Genomic DNA, 17,334 nt, shown 5'->3' on the forward strand with positions numbered 1-17,334 from the left:
TCGTTTCCTGAGAAATAATTACTGTTGTAAATGTTTGTTCTCAATGCATCAGTCAGGTTTAGACTAAAATAAGTCAGTCCAATATGATGATGATGGTGACTACACTTTGTGACCTGTGACCACAATAATCTCCTAATAACAGTTTTTCTTAATTCAATGAAATATTTTATTAATTAATGAATGGATCAGATAAATGTGTTTGTGTAGGGATAATGACGTGGAAATATTAAAAGCTTAAAAATATATACAAATACCTTTATATACCAGTGTAGTCTACTATAAATCAAATCAAACATGCACAGAATACAGCGGGTGTAAATGGCACAGTGAAATGCAAGCTCCTATACACAAAACATATCTCCCTTAAAGCTCTGAGGAAGGCTGTGAGGCCGAAATGTAAAGCTTACTCAAGAGCAGTGATACTATCAAGAGCAGTGCGCGGGTTCTTTCTTTTTTCTCTCTCTCATCTTATTCAACCATTAAAAAGCAAAGTCCCTGAGCAGTGACTTCACCTGAGACATGAAGCTACTTCAAGACGGTTAAAGGGATTCTCCGGTACTTCTGCATACTTTTCAGCCAGTAGTTCTGAAAGTAGGCCCCAGGGCCAAAAGTGGTCCTCAAAACTGTCATAATACCTCATATGTGCAGATATGTTCACCACGTCATTACTCTCTCTCTCTCTCTCTCTCTGCTGTGTGTGATTCTTGCTAGTTGTCAGTCAAATGGTGAGGCTGAATCTCATTGTCTGGAACTCAAATTGCTAGAGGTTGGCCCACGTGGGGGGGGGAAATGTATGGAAAATGGCACAACACAGCTTCCAGAAAACAGTGGCTTTCAAAGCAGGCATTTCACACGTTGACACACCCAGCCCAAAGCGGGAGGTTTAAGAAATACTAACTAGTTCCCAAAGTACCGAAGCATGTCTTTAAACATTCATAATGTTGCAGCTCGATAGCCTCTCGTTTATGACAATACATCCTTCATTTACATTGGACATTTTCAGTTGTTTAGCAGACGCTATTATCCAGAGTGACATCCAGAGCATTTCAACTGAGGTAACATACATTACAGATATTAGGATTCAAAAATACTTACTAGTTCGCAAACGTTCATAATGTTGCAGATAGCTAGCATATCTAATTTAAGATAATACATCCTTCATTTACATTTGAGTTATTTAGTTATCAAACAGAGTGAGACCAGAGCATTTTAACTGAGGTAAATAAGACAACCACATATTACAGTCACAGTGATGTATTTTGTGAACAGTCCATGATTTGCATTTGAAAAGCTCTTAATTACTTTCACTCTCTGGCACAAAACCCCAAAGTTAACTGTTCACTCATCATGTGATGTTGAGGCTTTTTTTTGTGGGGGGGGGGAAAGAAAACTAACAGGTCTGTGAGAGCCGGAATTCTTACTGGTTGGTAGGTGATCAAATACTTATGTCATGCAATACATTTTCTGGATTTTTGTTTTAGATTCCGTCTTTCACAGTTGAAGTGTACCTATGATACAAATTACAGACCTCTACATGCTTTATAAGTTGGAAAACCTGCAAAATCAGCAGTGTGTCAAATACTTGTTCTCCCCACTGTATATGTACTGTATACAGTACCAGTCCACAGTTTGGACACACCTCCTCATTCCAGGGTTTTTCTTTATTTTACTATTTTCTACATTGTAGAATAATATTGAAGACATCAAAACTATGAAATAACACATATGGAATCAAGTAGTAACCAAAAAAGTGTTAAACTAATCCAAATATATTTATATTTGAGATACTTCAAAGTATCCTTTGCCTTGATGACAGCTTTGACCTTCCCCAGATCTGTGCCTCGACACCATCCTGTCTCTGAGCTCTACGGACAGTTCCTTCCACCTCTTGTCTTGGTTTTTGCTCTGGCATGTGCTGTCAACTGTGGAACATTATATAGACAGGTGTGTGCCTTTCCAAATGTCCAGTCAATTACATTTACCACAGGTGGACTCCAATCGAGTTGTAGAAACATCTCAAGGATGATCAATGGAAAAAGGATGCACCTGAGCTCAATTTCTAGTCTCATAGCAAAGTGTCTGAATACCTATTTAAAAATTGTATTTAAAAAAAAAAAAAATTGCTAAATGTCTAAAAACCTGTTTTCACTTTGTCATTATGGGGTATTGTGTGGAGATGGAGGATTATTATAATTTTGTATGCATTTTAGAATAAGACTGTAACGTAACAAAATGTAGAAAAAGGGAAGGGGTCTGAATGCTTTCCGAATGCACTGTAAGTATCGTTATAATATTGTATTGTGAGGTCCCTGGTAATTCCCAGCCCAACTAATGCACTGTAAGTATCGTTATAATATTGTATTGTGAGGTCCCTGGTAATTCCCAGCCCAACTAATGCACTGTAAGTATCGTTATAATATTGTATTGTGAGGTCCCTGGTAATTCCCAGCCCAACTAATGCACTGTAAGTATCGTTATAATATTGTATTGTGAGGTCCCTGGTAATTCCCAGCCCAACTAATGCACTGTAAGTATCGTTATAATATTGTATTGTGAGGTCCCTGGTAATTCCCAGCCCAACTAATGCACTGTAAGTATCGTTATAATATTGTATTGTGAGGTCCCTGGTAATTCCCAGCCCAACTAATGCACTGTAAGTATCGTTATAATATTGTATTGTGAGGTCCCTGGTAACTCCCAGCCCAACTAATGCACTGTAAGTATCGTTATAATATTGTATTGTGAGGTCCCTGGTAATTCCCAGCCCAACTAATGCAGTGTAGCCTACTATAAATACAATGAAATATAACTTTTATTAAATACACGCATAGGATACAGCGGGTGTAAAGGATATAGCGAAACACTTACTAGCATGTTCTTTCCTGTACACAAAGATACACCAATAGTTCCCTTATCTGACCATTAATGAATGTGGCATAATATCAAGGGTCAATTTGCGGTTCAAAAAAATAACAAACCACTAACAACTCTCTAATTCATAGAGCTGTGGATACAAGGACTGACCATCCATAATATCCACATGATAGTTCATGCTGTGGCTTAGTGTTTATTATTTTTTAATATATTTTTTTTACAATTCCATTGTTTACAAACAATTGATTACAACAAGGTTATATTTTGGCCTCTGATGGGGAATGGCAGTTGAACTAAGCTCATGAGGCACATAAGTTATATTCTTCAATAATCAATGAAAAATCTATGAAATAATATTTCTCATTATCATCCATTTAAATCTCAGATTGCTCCTGCTTTAGATAAACACTTTTCACTACATGTCTATATGGAAGCCACTGATTTGATCATCTCAAGTCTGGTTGATCTTCACGGACAGATGGACGAACAGCTGCAGTAGGAGCTGCAGGCCTATGAGGCTGGACCTGGACAGGAGCTGCTGGTACTGGTGCCACAGGCCCGTGGGGTTGGAACTGGACAGGAGCTGCTGGTACTGGTGCCACAGGCCCGTGGGGTTGGAACTGGACAGGAGCTGCTGGTACTGGTGCCACAGGCCCGTGGGGTTGGACCTGGACAGGAGTTGCAGGTGTACACATAATACATTTTACAACACAGAACCATTAGGAGAATTTTAGTTTTTTTTTCAAATGGGATTTCCTCATATTATCATTGTTTGTGATGAGGTGGCCATCAGGGAGGAGACTAATAGAACTAGAAGACTTGATGATAACATATATCATCATCACCAGAGGTTCTCATCAGGTCTTCATCATAATTCAATAACAGCAACACCTGTAGTTCTACTTCTATTCCTAATGCTACTTCTACCTCCACCACATGTCAGAGTTCATTTGAGTTTAGCTCTAAATGTCCATTACCTAGAAGGCAGAGACATCTCTCCCATTCATTACTTCCCTGTTCTATCAGAAGAATATCAAACTCTTAAACAAAATGTTGCTTACCCACCCCCCGGTCCATGCTGTTAACCCACCACCCGGCCCATGCTGTTAACCCACCCCCCGGTCCATGCTGTTAACCCACCACCCGGCCCATGCTGTTAACCCACCACCCGACCCACGTTGTTAACAGACCCCCCCGACCCACGTTGTTAACAGACCCCCCCGACCCACGTTGTTAACAGACCCCCGACCCACGCTGTTTACCCAACCCCCGGCCCGCGCTGTTAACCCACCCCCCGGCCCGCGCTGTTAACCCACCACCCGGTCCGCGTTGTTAACCCACCACCCGGTCCGCGCTGTTAACCCACCACCCGGTCCGCGTTGTTAACCCACCACCCGGTCCACGCTGTTAACCCACCCCCTGGTCCACGCTGTTAACCCACCCCCTGGTCCACGCTGTTAACCCACCCCCTGGTCCACGCTGTTAACCCACCCCCTGGTCCACGCTGTTAACCCACCACCTGGTCCACGCTGTTAACCCACCCCCTGGCCCACGCTGTTAACCCACCCCCTGGCCCACGCTGTTAACCCACCCCCTGGCCCACGCTGTTAACCCACCCCCTGGTCCACGCTGTTAACCCACCCCCTGGTCCATGCTGTTAACCCACCCCCTGGTCCATGCTGTTAACCCACCCCCTGGTCCATGCTGTTAACCCACCCCCTGGTCCATGCTGTTAACCCACCCCCTGGTCCATGCTGTTAACCCACCCCCTGGTCCATGCTGTTAACCCACCCCCTGGTCCATGCTGTTAACCCACCCCCTGGTCCACGCTGTTAACCCACCCCCTGGTCCACGCTGTTAACCCACCCCCTGGTCCACGCTGTTAACCCACCCCCTGGCCCACGCTGTTAACCCACCCCCTGGTCCACGCTGTTATCCCACCCCCTGGTCCACGCTGTTATCCCACCCCCTGGTCCATGCTGTTATCCCACCCCCTGGTCCACGCTGTTATCCCACCCCCTGGTCCACGCTGTTAACCCACCCCCTGGTCCACGCTGTTAACCCACCCCCTGGTCCACGCTGTTAACCCACCCCCTGGTCCATGCTGTTAACCCACCCCCTGGTCCATGCTGTTAACCCACCCCCTGGTCCATGCTGTTAACCCACCCCCTGGTCCATGCTGTTAACCCACCCCCTGGTCCATGCTGTTAACCCACCCCCTGGTCCATGCTGTTAACCCACCCCCTGGTCCATGCTGTTAACCCACCCCCTGGTCCATGCTGTTAACCCACCCCCTGGTCCATGCTGTTAACCCACCCCCTGGTCCATGCTGTTAACCCACCCCCTGGTCCATGCTGTTAACCCACCCCCTGGTCCATGCTGTTAACCCACCCCCTGGTCCATGCTGTTAACCCACCCCCTGGTCCATGCTGTTAACCCACCCCCTGGTCCATGCTGTTAACCCACCCCCTGGTCCATGCTGTTAACCCACCCCCTGGTCCATGCTGTTAACCCACCCCCTGGTCCATGCTGTTAACCCACCCCCTGGTCCACGCTGTTAACCCACCCCCTGGTCCACGCTGTTAACCCACCCCCTGGTCCACGCTGTTAACCCACCCCCTGGTCCATGCTGTTAACCCACCCCCTGGTCCATGCTGTTAACCCACCCCCTGGTCCATGCTGTTAACCCACCCCCTGGTCCATGCTGTTAACCCACCCCCTGGTCCATGCTGTTAACCCACCCCCTGGTCCATGCTGTTAACCCACCCCCTGGTCCATGCTGTTAACCCACCCCCTGGTCCATGCTGTTAACCCACCCCCTGGTCCATGCTGTTAACCCACCCCCTGGTCCATGCTGTTAACCCACCCCCTGGTCCATGCTGTTAACCCACCCCCTGGTCCATGCTGTTAACCCACCCCCTGGTCCATGCTGTTAACCCACCCCCTGGTCCATGCTGTTAACCCACCCCCTGGTCCACGCTGTTAACCCAAAAGTGGGTATATAGTATTTAAAGTGAGCTAGGCTACACTGCAGGCAAGATCCAATGTCTCTATACACCATCATTCATTTAACAACACAGAACCACGAGGACAATTAGAGTTCTTCACATGTGATTTCCTCATAGTATCATTGTTTATGATGAGGAAACCATCGGTGATGAGACAAGTAGTAGGTTTGATGAGAACCGTTACCTGAAGAGGGAACTTCTGTTGGGGAGACTGTGGATGAGAAAGAGAAGGTGTTGTACTATGTAGTAAAATAACGATGTATCATAATTCATCTAATTGAATCAACAACAACGATATGACTACTACTACTACTATTACTACTACTACTGCAATCACTACTACTACTACTGTTATCACTACTACTACTAATATCACTACTACTACTGTTATCACTACTACTACTGTTATCACTACTACTACTGTTATCACTACTACTACTAATATCACTACTACTACTGTTATCACTACTACTACTGTTATCACTACTACTACTGTTATCACTACTACTACTACAATGACTGTTACTAATGTAATGTAAAATGTCAATGTAAAATGCTACTATTACAACTAGTTCTATTGTAACTCCTACTCTCTCTGAGTTTCAGTTACCTGGTAGTGAAACAAGGCGGTCCCATACACGTTCATTTTCAGGACCGCCATGTTCTTCCAGAAGAAGATACACTTCTTCAACAACTGTTTTTAAACGCAACTGAAATGTCAGCATGTAGTTTGTATAGGAATCATAATCCACAAACTCTGCTTTCTGAAGAAAAAAAAAGTGTAAGTATCAAGTCAAACAGAATTGTATGTGATTTCTATATCTTATCAAGGTAGCATCACAAAAATGATTTAAGTCTTAGCTCATATTTATTAGACTACCTTTGGATCTATGTGATGTTCATCTGTTAGATCGGTGGAGAGGGTATATCCTTGGTCCGGGGTTAGCTACAGTTAGGATTTATTTCCATGTATATTTCTCTGTCTCCAGTCCTTGTCCTCCTGGTCTTACACACCTTGAGAGGATTGGAAATGGTTTGGAACACACTGTCATGATTTAGTAGCAGTACCTGAAACATGGAAGCCCAAACGTCGCCCTCGGATCTTGAGGGTATCATCTTGATGTAATGGTCTGGATTCACCATTTACAATTACATTACACCCCAAAATATTGTTCTGTGGCAAAAGGTGAGTTCAACAGTGCAAATATGATAGAATTCCAATCAAAGAGGAGTTTGACAACTCTGATCTACTTACCTCATCAATGTCAACATTTCTGGGCAGCAACAACACATTTAGGGTGGACTCATTATTATCATCTGGGAGTTGGTAAAAATAGTAGCACCAGAGCACGGATAGGAGAGACAGGAGCTTCCTGTTCCTTGGTGATGCCATATTTGCCGAATCCAGTGATGTTTAATATGACGTGAGATTCTGTTGCCTCATGGTGATGGAGAAACTCCATACTGTCATCATCAGTCACATGGGCTACAGACAGGAAGTCACATCCACCCTCTAGGTGAGAAAGAGAACATTAGTCTTCTGTTCAGATGACGATGACAACCCAGTAGTGGAGTAGTGATGCTACTGATGGTGATTAAGAATACATAGTCTATAACCTCCCTGGAAATGTATTACTTACCAGAATGAATCTCACAGTGTGGAAGGTGTAGTTGACAGACAGACCCCTTAAGGCATCTAAACATGAACAGAGGTCCTGCAGGTCTCTTGCCACTCTTGGCTAGAAGCCTCGTGTCCCAGTGGACTGTCCTATAGAGCACCTCTCCCTCTCCCTCCATCCTGAACACCAGGCCTGTTATACTGCACTGGAACAGACCTGCACTGGGGCACTGGAACCTAAAGGAAACAATGGTGAAGAATGACATTTTAATTACATTCCCTGAATATGACTTGAAAAATGAGGCATTGTCCTTACAAACTATTCATGAGAAAACAAGTAAAATAATACTGAGTTACCTGTATGCTCCCTTTCCCTCATGATCGTAGATTTCTGCTTCAAAGTTTTCAAGAGACCTCTAAAATTGAAAAACAATAGATTTGAAAGATTATGAAGAGAAATGTAATAGAAACATAGTCAACTTGTATTTCTTTCCAGTGAGGGTCTTACCATGGGAGGATCAGTATTACACAGGCTCTGGTCCACTACTCTACACTCTGTGATGCTTAACTCCTCCATGGCCTCAGCTGAGCTGTCAGACACTCTGACACAGTTCTGGCTCTCTTCTTCCATTGTCCCATTAGTCGATGATGGCAAGGTGAAGGCCTGTCCAACAACGGGATCATTTGGTTCCAGGAGGAGAGAAGAATCTGCACAAAAATAGTGTAAACATCAAATGTTGTTAGTTACTGGTTTGAAATGGTCTTTGTATTACATACAGATGTAGGATCTTAATTTGAGCCATGTTTGCTTTAGAAGGAAAATAATCCTGCAGCAACAGGAAATGTGAAATATTTTTCATTCAACTAGGCAAATAAGTTCCTACAAATTCCTATTTACAATGACGCCCCACCCCGACCAAACCCGGACGACGCTGGACCAATTGTACGCAGCCCTATTGGACTCCCAATCACGGTCAGATGTGATACAGCCTGGAAATCGAACCAGGGACTGTAGTGACGCCTCTAGCACTGAGATGCAGTGCCTTAGACCGCTGCGCCCCTTGGTAGCACATTGTGTATTATAATTAACTGACAGTTTTTATTAGGGCAAATCAAGTGGAAAATACAAACTTCAGAGAACTTTAAACTCCAATACATTACAAGTTTGCATTTCCTGCTGTGTAGTAAAATTCTTTGCAACAAATGAGTGATCAAAATTAAGATCCTACATCTGTAGGACCATCTCCTTCTCTTACCTTGGGTTCTAGAAAGATTATGGGCCATGTCTAAAGTCAATTTGAGCAAGGAACATATAGTATATCATATATAGTAGATATTCTCTGCAAACACTGAAATCTACTGTGTGTGTGTAAATTAGATAGAGAGACCAGTAAAGATTGTAGTACTTCCTACGAAAATGAATTTATATTTTTTACATTTGACCTTTATTTAACTATGCAAGTCAGTTAAATACACATTCTTATTTACAACGACGGCCTATGAACAGCGGGTTAACTGCCTTGTTCAGGGGCAGAACGAGAGATTGTTACCTTATCAGGTCGGGGATTTGATTTAGCAACCTTCCGGTTACTGGTCCAACGCTCTACTGTGGAACGTTCCAACAGGAATCTGTTCCAAAAACTTCATAAAGTTCAAGGTTGCCAACGAACAACGCATACAAAGTGGTTTGATCAATTAATCTAGCTAACTAGCTGCGGAATAGGCATCAACTCACCGCGTAGTTTGTCCACAGCACAATCGATACGACTGAGTCTCGTGTTGTTCTCCTCTTTGTTCGTGTCGTATTTCCGGTATTGACGTTGTGTTGTTGGCGACGTTTTCTTCTTCTTCATGGCGGTCCGCAAACAAACGTTTAAAGTGCCGCCATCATGATTTGACTAATTCTGTACTACCACGAATATACAATTCAAAACCAAATAAATCCGTAACTTCTACCACACCTTCCCCCCAACCCTAATAAGCTTTATCTTTAAAACTCCTGCTTTAGGATTGTTCAGCATGTCAACAACCGTTTGTTACCACCAATATATATATTTTCCATCTTCACAATAACCTTCAACCCGTCATTTCTGCTTTCCACATCCAGAGTCGTATTGATAAAAACTATGAAGCCAACTTTATTCATTATGGGGCGGCAGGGTAGCCTAGTGGTTAAAGTGGTGGACTAGCACCCGGAAGGTTGCAAGTTCAAAACTCCCGAGCTGGCAAGTCTGTCGTTCTGCCCCTGAACAGGCAGTTAACCCACTGTTCCTAGGCTGTCATTGAAAATAAGAATTTGTTCTTAACTGACTTGCCTAGTTAAATAAAGGTCAAAAAAAATAAAAATAATTTTAATCAAAGTGTCCATTTATGAGCACAATATTTCTGAACAGACCTCCAAACCAAGCCAGGACCAGCAGAAACACAAGACCCGACAGCAGGTTCACTTACCACAGATACATCCATCTCAGCTCCATCAGTCTGACAGTAGGTCTACTTACTACAGGAACATCCATGTCAGCTCCATCAGTCTGACAGTAGGTCTACTTACTACAGGTACATCCATGTCAGCTCCATCAGTCTGACAGTAGGTCTACTTACTACAGATACATCCATGTCAGCTCCATCAGTCCTCACTGTAGTTCTACCAATCTGTTTTACAGCCTCTGCATATGATACATCATGACTGATCCTGTATCTCTGAGCCTCTCTATCCTCTCTCTGTACCTGGCATCCACTGTGTTCTCCCCCACAATTACTGCACTTAACCTTCACATTGCTTCCACATCCACCGTCATCATGTTCTTCTCCACACTTGGCACATCTTTTCTTTACACTGAGCAGCTACATGTCCCATTCTTTGGTATTTAAAACACTGCAGTGCATATGGGACAAATTCTCTAACATTAAAACTAAGGAATCCTATACGTACATTTCCCAGGAAAACCTTCAAAGCCTTTGACATCCATCTCATCCTTGTTCTGACTGGATATTCTGTAGTGGTTACTACCGATTTTTTATTACATTCATGGTCCTTTCATTCTCTACAACTCAATCTATTTTTCAGCATTAGTTAGTCAGATAAGGTGTAAGTGAGGCCCTGTGGTCTCATTAAACACCATCACCACTTTCTACTCCAACACATCACTGCTCTTGCTTCCTTCCTCGGCCCTCTTTATGCTTTCTTCACTAGACGCTCCACTGCTTTCTGTATCATCTCTCTTCTTCTTTCTTTACTAGATGCTCCACTGCTTTCTGTATCATCTCTCTCCTTCTTTCTTTACTAGACGCTCCACTGCTTTCTGTATCATCTCTCTCCTTCTTTCTTTACTAGACGCTCCACTGCTTTCTGTATCATCTCTCTTCTTCTTCTTTCTTTACTAGACGCTCCACTGCTTTCTGTATCATCTCTCTCCTTCTTCTTTCTTTACTAGACGCTCCACTGCTTTCTGTATCATCTTTCTTCTTCCTGTCTTTCCACTACAGACCGTTCCTGTCCTTGAACCTCATCCTCCTGCTCCATACCATCGCAAATGACAACTATATTGTTCTCATTCAGCTGTTGCTTCACCAACTTTTTCCTCAGTTTCCTACAATTCGTCCGCACTACTCGCCTCCATTTCCGACTAAGATTTTTTTACCCCCAAGGGAAATGAGTTAATGAATTGCCTGGTTGCAGGACAATTCCAATGGAACTGTTAACAGACATTAAACAGGAATTATCGTGAATAACTGCTATCAACCAGTGTCCAAACAAGTTGTTTTTATGCAATGTAATTATAATAGAAAAACAGAACTACCAAATTATCCCACGTAGATTGACATAATTGACCGTAGGCCTGCTAGGGATTGTGACGTTGTAACGGGATTCTTCCTGGGAAGGAGAGGCGGACCAAAATGCAGCGTGGTTATAATTCATGGTTCTTTAATAATGAAACTATACATGAATAAACTACAAAACAATAACCGTGAAAACCCAAAACAGTCCCGTGTGGAACAAACACTGACACAGGAGACAACCACCCACAAAACAGGCTACCTAAATATGGCTCCCAATCAGAGACAATGACTAACACCTGCCTCTGATTGAGAACCATATCAGGCCCAAACACAGAAACAGACAAACAAGACATCCAACATAGAATACCCACTCAGATCACACCCTGACCAAACAAAACATATAAACATACAAAGCAAACTATGGTCAGGGTGTGACAGACGTTGTGTTCATATTAGGCATATCTGTAAAATAGGAACGGAATAGTTTATATCTTCAGACTGTTTTCATTATGTTAGTAGTGGTGCTGGTACTGTTTTCATTATGTTAGTAGTGGTGCTGGTACTGTTTTCATTATGTTAGTAGTGGTGCTGGTACTGTTTTCATTATGTTAGTAGTGGTGCTGGTACTGTTTTCATTATGTTAGTAGTGGTGCTGGTACTGTTTTCATTATGTTAGTAGTGGTGCTGGTACTGTTTTCATTATGTTAGTAGTGGTGCTGGTACTGTTTTCATTATGTTAGTAGTGGTGCTGGTACTGTTTTCATTATGTTAGTAGTGGTGCTGGTACTGTTTTCATTATGTTAGTAGTGGTGCTGGTACTGTTTTCATTATGTTAGTAGTGGTGCTGGTACTGTTTTCATTATGTTAGTAGTGGTGCTGGTACTGTTTTCATTATGTTAGTAGTGGTGCTGGTACTGTTTTCATTATGTTAGTAGTGGTTCTGGTACTGTTTTCATTATGTTAGTAGTGGTGCTGGTACTGTTTTCATTACGTTAGTAGTGGTGCTGGTACTGTTTTCATTATGTTAGTAGTGGTGCTGGTACTGTGTTTTTGTTCACTGGGTGGACATCCCTGCAGGCAGCATGCCAATTGCACGCACCCACAAAACTTGAGACATCTGTAGTGTTGTGTGTCAAAACTGCACATTTTAGAGTGGGCTTTTGTCCCCAGCACAAGGTGCACCTGTGTAATGATCATGCTGTTTTAATCAACTTCTTGATAAGCCACATCTGTCACGTGGATGGATTATCCTATCAAACAAGACATGCTCACTAACTGGGAAGTAAACAAATTTGTGCATAAAATTTGAGAGAAATAAGCTTTCTGTGCTTATGACATTTTTGGGGGTTCTTGTTTCGTTTACATTTTTGTTCAGTATAGAATTGCAATACATATCGTATCGGCACTGAAGTATTGTATTGTGAGGTCCCTGGAAATTCCCAGCTCTACTAAATCACAGATTGCTCCTTTAAGATACTTTTCATTAAATGTTTATTTGGAAGCCACTGATTTGATTATCTCAGGTCTGGTTGATCTTCACGGACAGATGGACGGACAACAGCAGTAGGAGCTGCAGGCCCATGAGGCTGGACCTGGGCGGGGCCTGCTGGTACTGGTGCCACAGGCCCATGAGGCTGGACCTGGGCGGGGCCTGCTGGTACTGGTGCCACAGGCCCATGAGGCTGGACCTGGGCGGGGCCTGCTGGTACTGGTGCCACAGGCCCATGGGGTTGGACCTAGACAGGAGCTGCAGGTGTAATACATTTTACAACACAGAACCATTAGAAGAACTTGTTTTTTTCAAATGGGATTTCCTCATATTATCATTGTTTGTGATGAGGTGGCCATCAGGGAGACTAATAGAACTAGAAGACCTGATGAGAACATTTCATCATCATCATAGAAGACCTGATGAGATCATCATCATCATAGAAGACCTGATGAGAACATTTCATCATCATCATCAAAGACCTGATGAGAACATTTCATCATAATTCAATAACAGCAACACCTGTAGTTCTACTTCTATTCCTAATGCTACTTCTTCCTACACCACGTCAGAGTTAATTTGAGTTTAGCTCAACATTTCTGTTACCTGGAAGCCAGACACATCTCTCCCATTGATTTTCAGTGCTGCCATTTTCTTTCAGAAGGAGATCAAACTCTTTAACAACAGTCAGCAAGAACAACTGAAATGTGGGGAAGTAGTTTTCATAGGACTGGAAATCCATAAATTCTGCTGTCTGGAACAGAAAAAGCCAGAGTCAGAATCTACGATCTTACATGAAGTGTGAAGATACTGAGGTCACAGAGAAAAATCTAAAGTTGTAATCTCTTTATGACTTATAGATATGAATTACTGTTGGGCTGATCCTATATCCATCTGTAATATCTGTGGAGAGGATGTATGCTTTCTTCGGGGTTAGATTGCAGTGAGGATTTGTTTCAATGAAGGTTTCTTTGTCTCCATTCCTCCTCTTCCTCTCCTCCTGCACCTTGAGAATCAACAATGGACAGAAATGTTGCTTCAATCAAATACACGTGGTGCAAACTCAAGCCCTTTGTCAGAATTATTAATACTTGATTCTGGTTTGGTGTCAACAAGTATATGAACATGCATTCTTGTGGCACAGAGAGAATGTTATTTTTCTATGTTGTTTGACACTGCCAGCCTGATGGAATTCCTGACAGATAGAAGTGGGATTTGAAATCTTAGTTATGCTTACCTCCCTGATCACAACATTTCTGGGAAGCAACAACACATTCAGGATGGACCGCTCTTCAGAGAGAAACGGTTGGTAGAACAACAACAAAAGCCCCTGGATAGGAGAGATGGGAGCATCATCATCTGTGACATCACCATAAGCAGAGGATCCAGTGATGTTTATTATGACATGTGTGTCTGTTGTCTCATGGGGGGGGAGAAACTCCACGTTGTCATCAGTCACATGGGCTACAGACAGGAAGTCACATCCACCATCTAGGAAAGAAACAGAAACTCAATTGGATTTCCTCAATTCCTCGCATCCTCTCCTCACCTCCTCTGAAAAAGGTCAAAGGTAATTGAAGGAATGTGGAAACAAATGCGCTTGTATGAAATGAAACTCCTTCTCCACTAGCGAGTCAAACAAATGAAATTTACAGGGGTGGAATCCCAAATTACATTTAGTTAGTTGTGCTGGATGTTTCATAGATAATATTCTACTTCTCCATTTGTTTTCAAAGGTATGCATTTTTTTCTCTTATGCGAAAACAGCTGTTTTAAAGGGATTTCGTAACTTCCGCGGGAGGATAGACCTGAGCACCCTCTTCTGCAGAAGGCAATCGGCATTTTATTATTAGTAATTATTACTACTCTTTCTAGGCAGACTTTTGTGCAATTGAGAATCTCCCAAAAGAGAACACTGAGCTTTCTCTGATGTACTACAACAGCAATGACAAATGAGGCAATGAACAAATTCATTTACAATCTTGTTCTGGTCAGTTGAACATCTTTCACTCATGAAAATACTCACCAGAATAAATCTGACAGTGTGGGAGGTGTAGTTGACAGACAGACTTCTGAGGACAGTCGATGTTGAACAGAGGTCCTGCAGGCCTCTTTCCACTCTGGGATAGAAGCCTCATGTCCCAGTGGACTGTCCTATAGAGCACCTCTCCTTCTCCCTCCATCCTGAACACCAGGCCTGTTATACTGCACTGGAACAGACCTGCACTGGAACCTAAAGGAAACAATGGTGAAGAATGACATTTTAATTACATTCCCTGAATATGACTTGAAAAATGAGGCATTGTCCTTACAAACTATGAGAAAACAAGTAAAATAGTACTGAGTTACCTGTATGCTCCCTTTCCCTCATGATCATAGATTTCTGGTTCAAAGTTTTCAAGAGACCTCTAAAATTGAAAAACAATAGATTTGAAAGATTATGAAGAGAAATGTAATAGAAACATAGTCAACTTGTATTTCTTTCCAGTGAGGGTCTTACCATGGGAGGATCAGTAGTACACAGGCTCTGGTCCACTACTCTACATTCTGTGATGCTTAACTCCTCCATGGCCTCAGCTGAGCTGTCAGACACTCTGACACAGTCCTGGCTCTCTTCTTCCATTGTCCCATTAGTCGATGATGGCAAGGTGAAGGCCTGTCCAACAATGGGATCCAGGAGGAGAGGAGAATCTGCACAAAAAATAGTGTAAACATCAAATGTTGTTAGTTACTGGTTTGAAGTGGTCTTTGTATTAAATACAGATGTAGGATCTTAATTTGAGACATGTTTGCTTCAGCAGGAAAATAATCCTGCAGCAACAGGAAATGTGAACTATTTTTCATTTAACTAGGCAAATAAGTTAAGAACAAATTCCTATTTACAATGACGCCCTACCCCGACCAAACCCGGACGACGCTGGACCAATTGTACGCAGCCCTATTGGACTCCAATTACAGCCAGTTGTGATATAGCCTGGAAATCGAACCAGGGACTGTAGTGACGCCTCTAGCACTGAGATGCAGTGCCTTAGACCGCTGCGCCCCTTGGTAGCACATTGTGTATTATAATTAACTGACAGTTTTTTAGGGGTTGATACATTTTTTATTAGGGCAAATCAAGTGGAAAATACAAACTTCAGAGAACTTTAAACTCCAAAACATTACAAGTTTGCATTTCCTGCTGTGTAGTAAAATTATTTGCAACAAATGAGTGATCAAATTAAGATCCTAGATCTGTAGGACCATCTTCTTCTCTTACCTTGGGTTCTAGAAAGATTATGGGCCATGTCTAAAGTCAATGAGCAAGGAACATATAGTAGATCATATATAGTAGATATTCTCTGCAAACACTGAAATCTACTGTGTGTGTGTAAATTAGATAGAGAGACCAGTAAAGATTGTAGTATTTCCTTCGAAAATGAATTTATATTTTTTACATTTGACCTTTATTTAACTATGTAAGTCAGTTAAATACACATTTTTATTTACGACGGCCTAGGAACAGCGGGTTAACTGCCTTGTTCAGGGGCAGAACGACAGATTTGTACCTTATCAGGTCGGGGATTCGATATAGCAACCTTCCGGTTACTGGTCCAACGTTCTACTGTGGAACGTTCCAACAGGAATCTGTTCCAAAAACTTCATAAAGTTCAAGGTTGCCAACGAACAACGCATACAAAGTGGTTTGATCAATTAATCTAGCTAACTAGCTGCGGAATAGGCATCAACTCACCGCGTAGTTTGTCCACAGCACAATCGATACGACTGAGTCTCGTGTTGTTCTCCTCTTTGTTCGTGTAGTATTTCCGGTATTGACGTTGTGTTGTTGGCGACGTTTTCTTCTTCTTCATGGCGGTCCGCAAACAAACGTTTAAAGTGCCGCCAACTCCTGTCCTGGAATCAATCATGATTTGACTAATTCTGTACTACCACGAATAAACAATTCAAAACCAAATAAATCCGTAACTTCTACCACAACCTCCCCCCTCCCCCCAACCCTATTAAGATTTATCTTTAAAACTCCTGCTTTAGGATTGTTCAGCATGTCAACAACCGTTTGTTACCACCAATATATATTTTGTACATCTTCACAATAACCTTCAACCTGTCATTTCTGCTTTCCACATCCAGAGTCGTATTGATAAAAACTATGAAGCCAGCTTTATTCATTATGGGGCGGCAGGGTAGCCTAGTGGTTAGAGTGGTGGACAGTTCAAAACTCCCGAGCTGCCAAGTCTGTCGTTCTGCCCCTGAACAGGCAGTTAACCCACTGTTCATAGGCCGTCATTGAAAATAAGAATTTGTTCTTAACTGACTTGCCTAGTTAAATAAAGGTAAAAAATAATAATAATTTTAATCAAAGTGTCCATTTATGAGCACAATGTTACTGAACAGACCTCCAAACCAAGCCAGGACCAGCAGAAACACAAGACCCGACAGCAGGTTCACTTACCACAGATACATCCATCTCAGCTCCATCAGTCTGACAGTAGGTGTACTTACTACAGGAACATCCATGTCAGCTCCATCAGTCTGACAGTAGGTCTACTTACTACAGGTACATC

General features: G+C 42.6%; 2 protein-coding genes across 5 annotated transcripts in view; both read right to left on the reverse strand.

Moving 5' to 3' along the window:
* Positions 1 to 2,727: 2,727 nt before the first annotated feature.
* Positions 2,728 to 9,429, reverse strand: LOC110512963. 4 transcript variants are annotated; one of them, XM_036948924.1, is made up of 9 exons: positions 9,236 to 9,429; positions 8,009 to 8,208; positions 7,858 to 7,916; positions 7,523 to 7,737; positions 7,138 to 7,395; positions 6,763 to 6,896; positions 6,493 to 6,646; positions 6,067 to 6,093; positions 2,728 to 3,505 (listed from the first exon to the last, which is right to left on the reverse strand). In XM_036948924.1, the coding sequence occupies exons 1-5, from the start codon at positions 9,351 to 9,353 to the stop codon at positions 7,196 to 7,198; spliced, it is 792 nt and encodes a 263-aa protein (XP_036804819.1). In that variant the 5' UTR covers positions 9,354 to 9,429; the 3' UTR covers positions 2,728 to 3,505; positions 6,067 to 6,093; positions 6,493 to 6,646; positions 6,763 to 6,896; positions 7,138 to 7,195. The 4 variants fall into 4 exon arrangements, with proteins under 4 accessions (XP_036804819.1, XP_036804817.1, XP_036804820.1 ...); XM_036948922.1 differs by having other exon boundaries at positions 3,362 to 3,542; XM_036948925.1 differs by having other exon boundaries at positions 3,388 to 3,409.
* A 3,325-nt stretch (positions 9,430 to 12,754) lies between these two features.
* LOC110518414 (NACHT, LRR and PYD domains-containing protein 1b allele 3) overlaps positions 12,755 to 17,334 on the reverse strand; it is a 309,469-nt gene continuing 304,889 nt past the window's right edge. Inside the window, exon 8 of the mRNA XM_036948917.1 lies at positions 12,755 to 12,968. Coding sequence (XP_036804812.1) covers positions 12,795 to 12,968 — 174 coding nt within the window. The 3' untranslated portion in view covers positions 12,755 to 12,794. The remainder of the gene's footprint in view (positions 12,969 to 17,334) is intronic.

The sequence above is a fragment of the Oncorhynchus mykiss genome, chromosome 17 (assembly GCF_013265735.2).
Source record: "Oncorhynchus mykiss isolate Arlee chromosome 17, USDA_OmykA_1.1, whole genome shotgun sequence".
In the NCBI taxonomy this organism is placed as follows: Eukaryota; Metazoa; Chordata; class Actinopteri; order Salmoniformes; family Salmonidae; genus Oncorhynchus; species Oncorhynchus mykiss.

Coding starts and splice junctions, on each gene's coding strand:
- LOC110512963 (XM_036948924.1), bottom strand. CDS start 9,353: ATGAAGAAGAAGAAAACGTCGCCAACAACACAACGTCAATACCGGAAA. Junction 7,738..7,857: donor GAGGGAAAGGGAGCATACAG/GTAACTCAGTAT, acceptor TGTTTCCTTTAG/GTTCCAGTGCCCCAGTGCAG. Junction 7,396..7,522: donor ACACTGTGAGATTCATTCTG/GTAAGTAATACA, acceptor TTTCTCACCTAG/AGGGTGGATGTGACTTCCTG.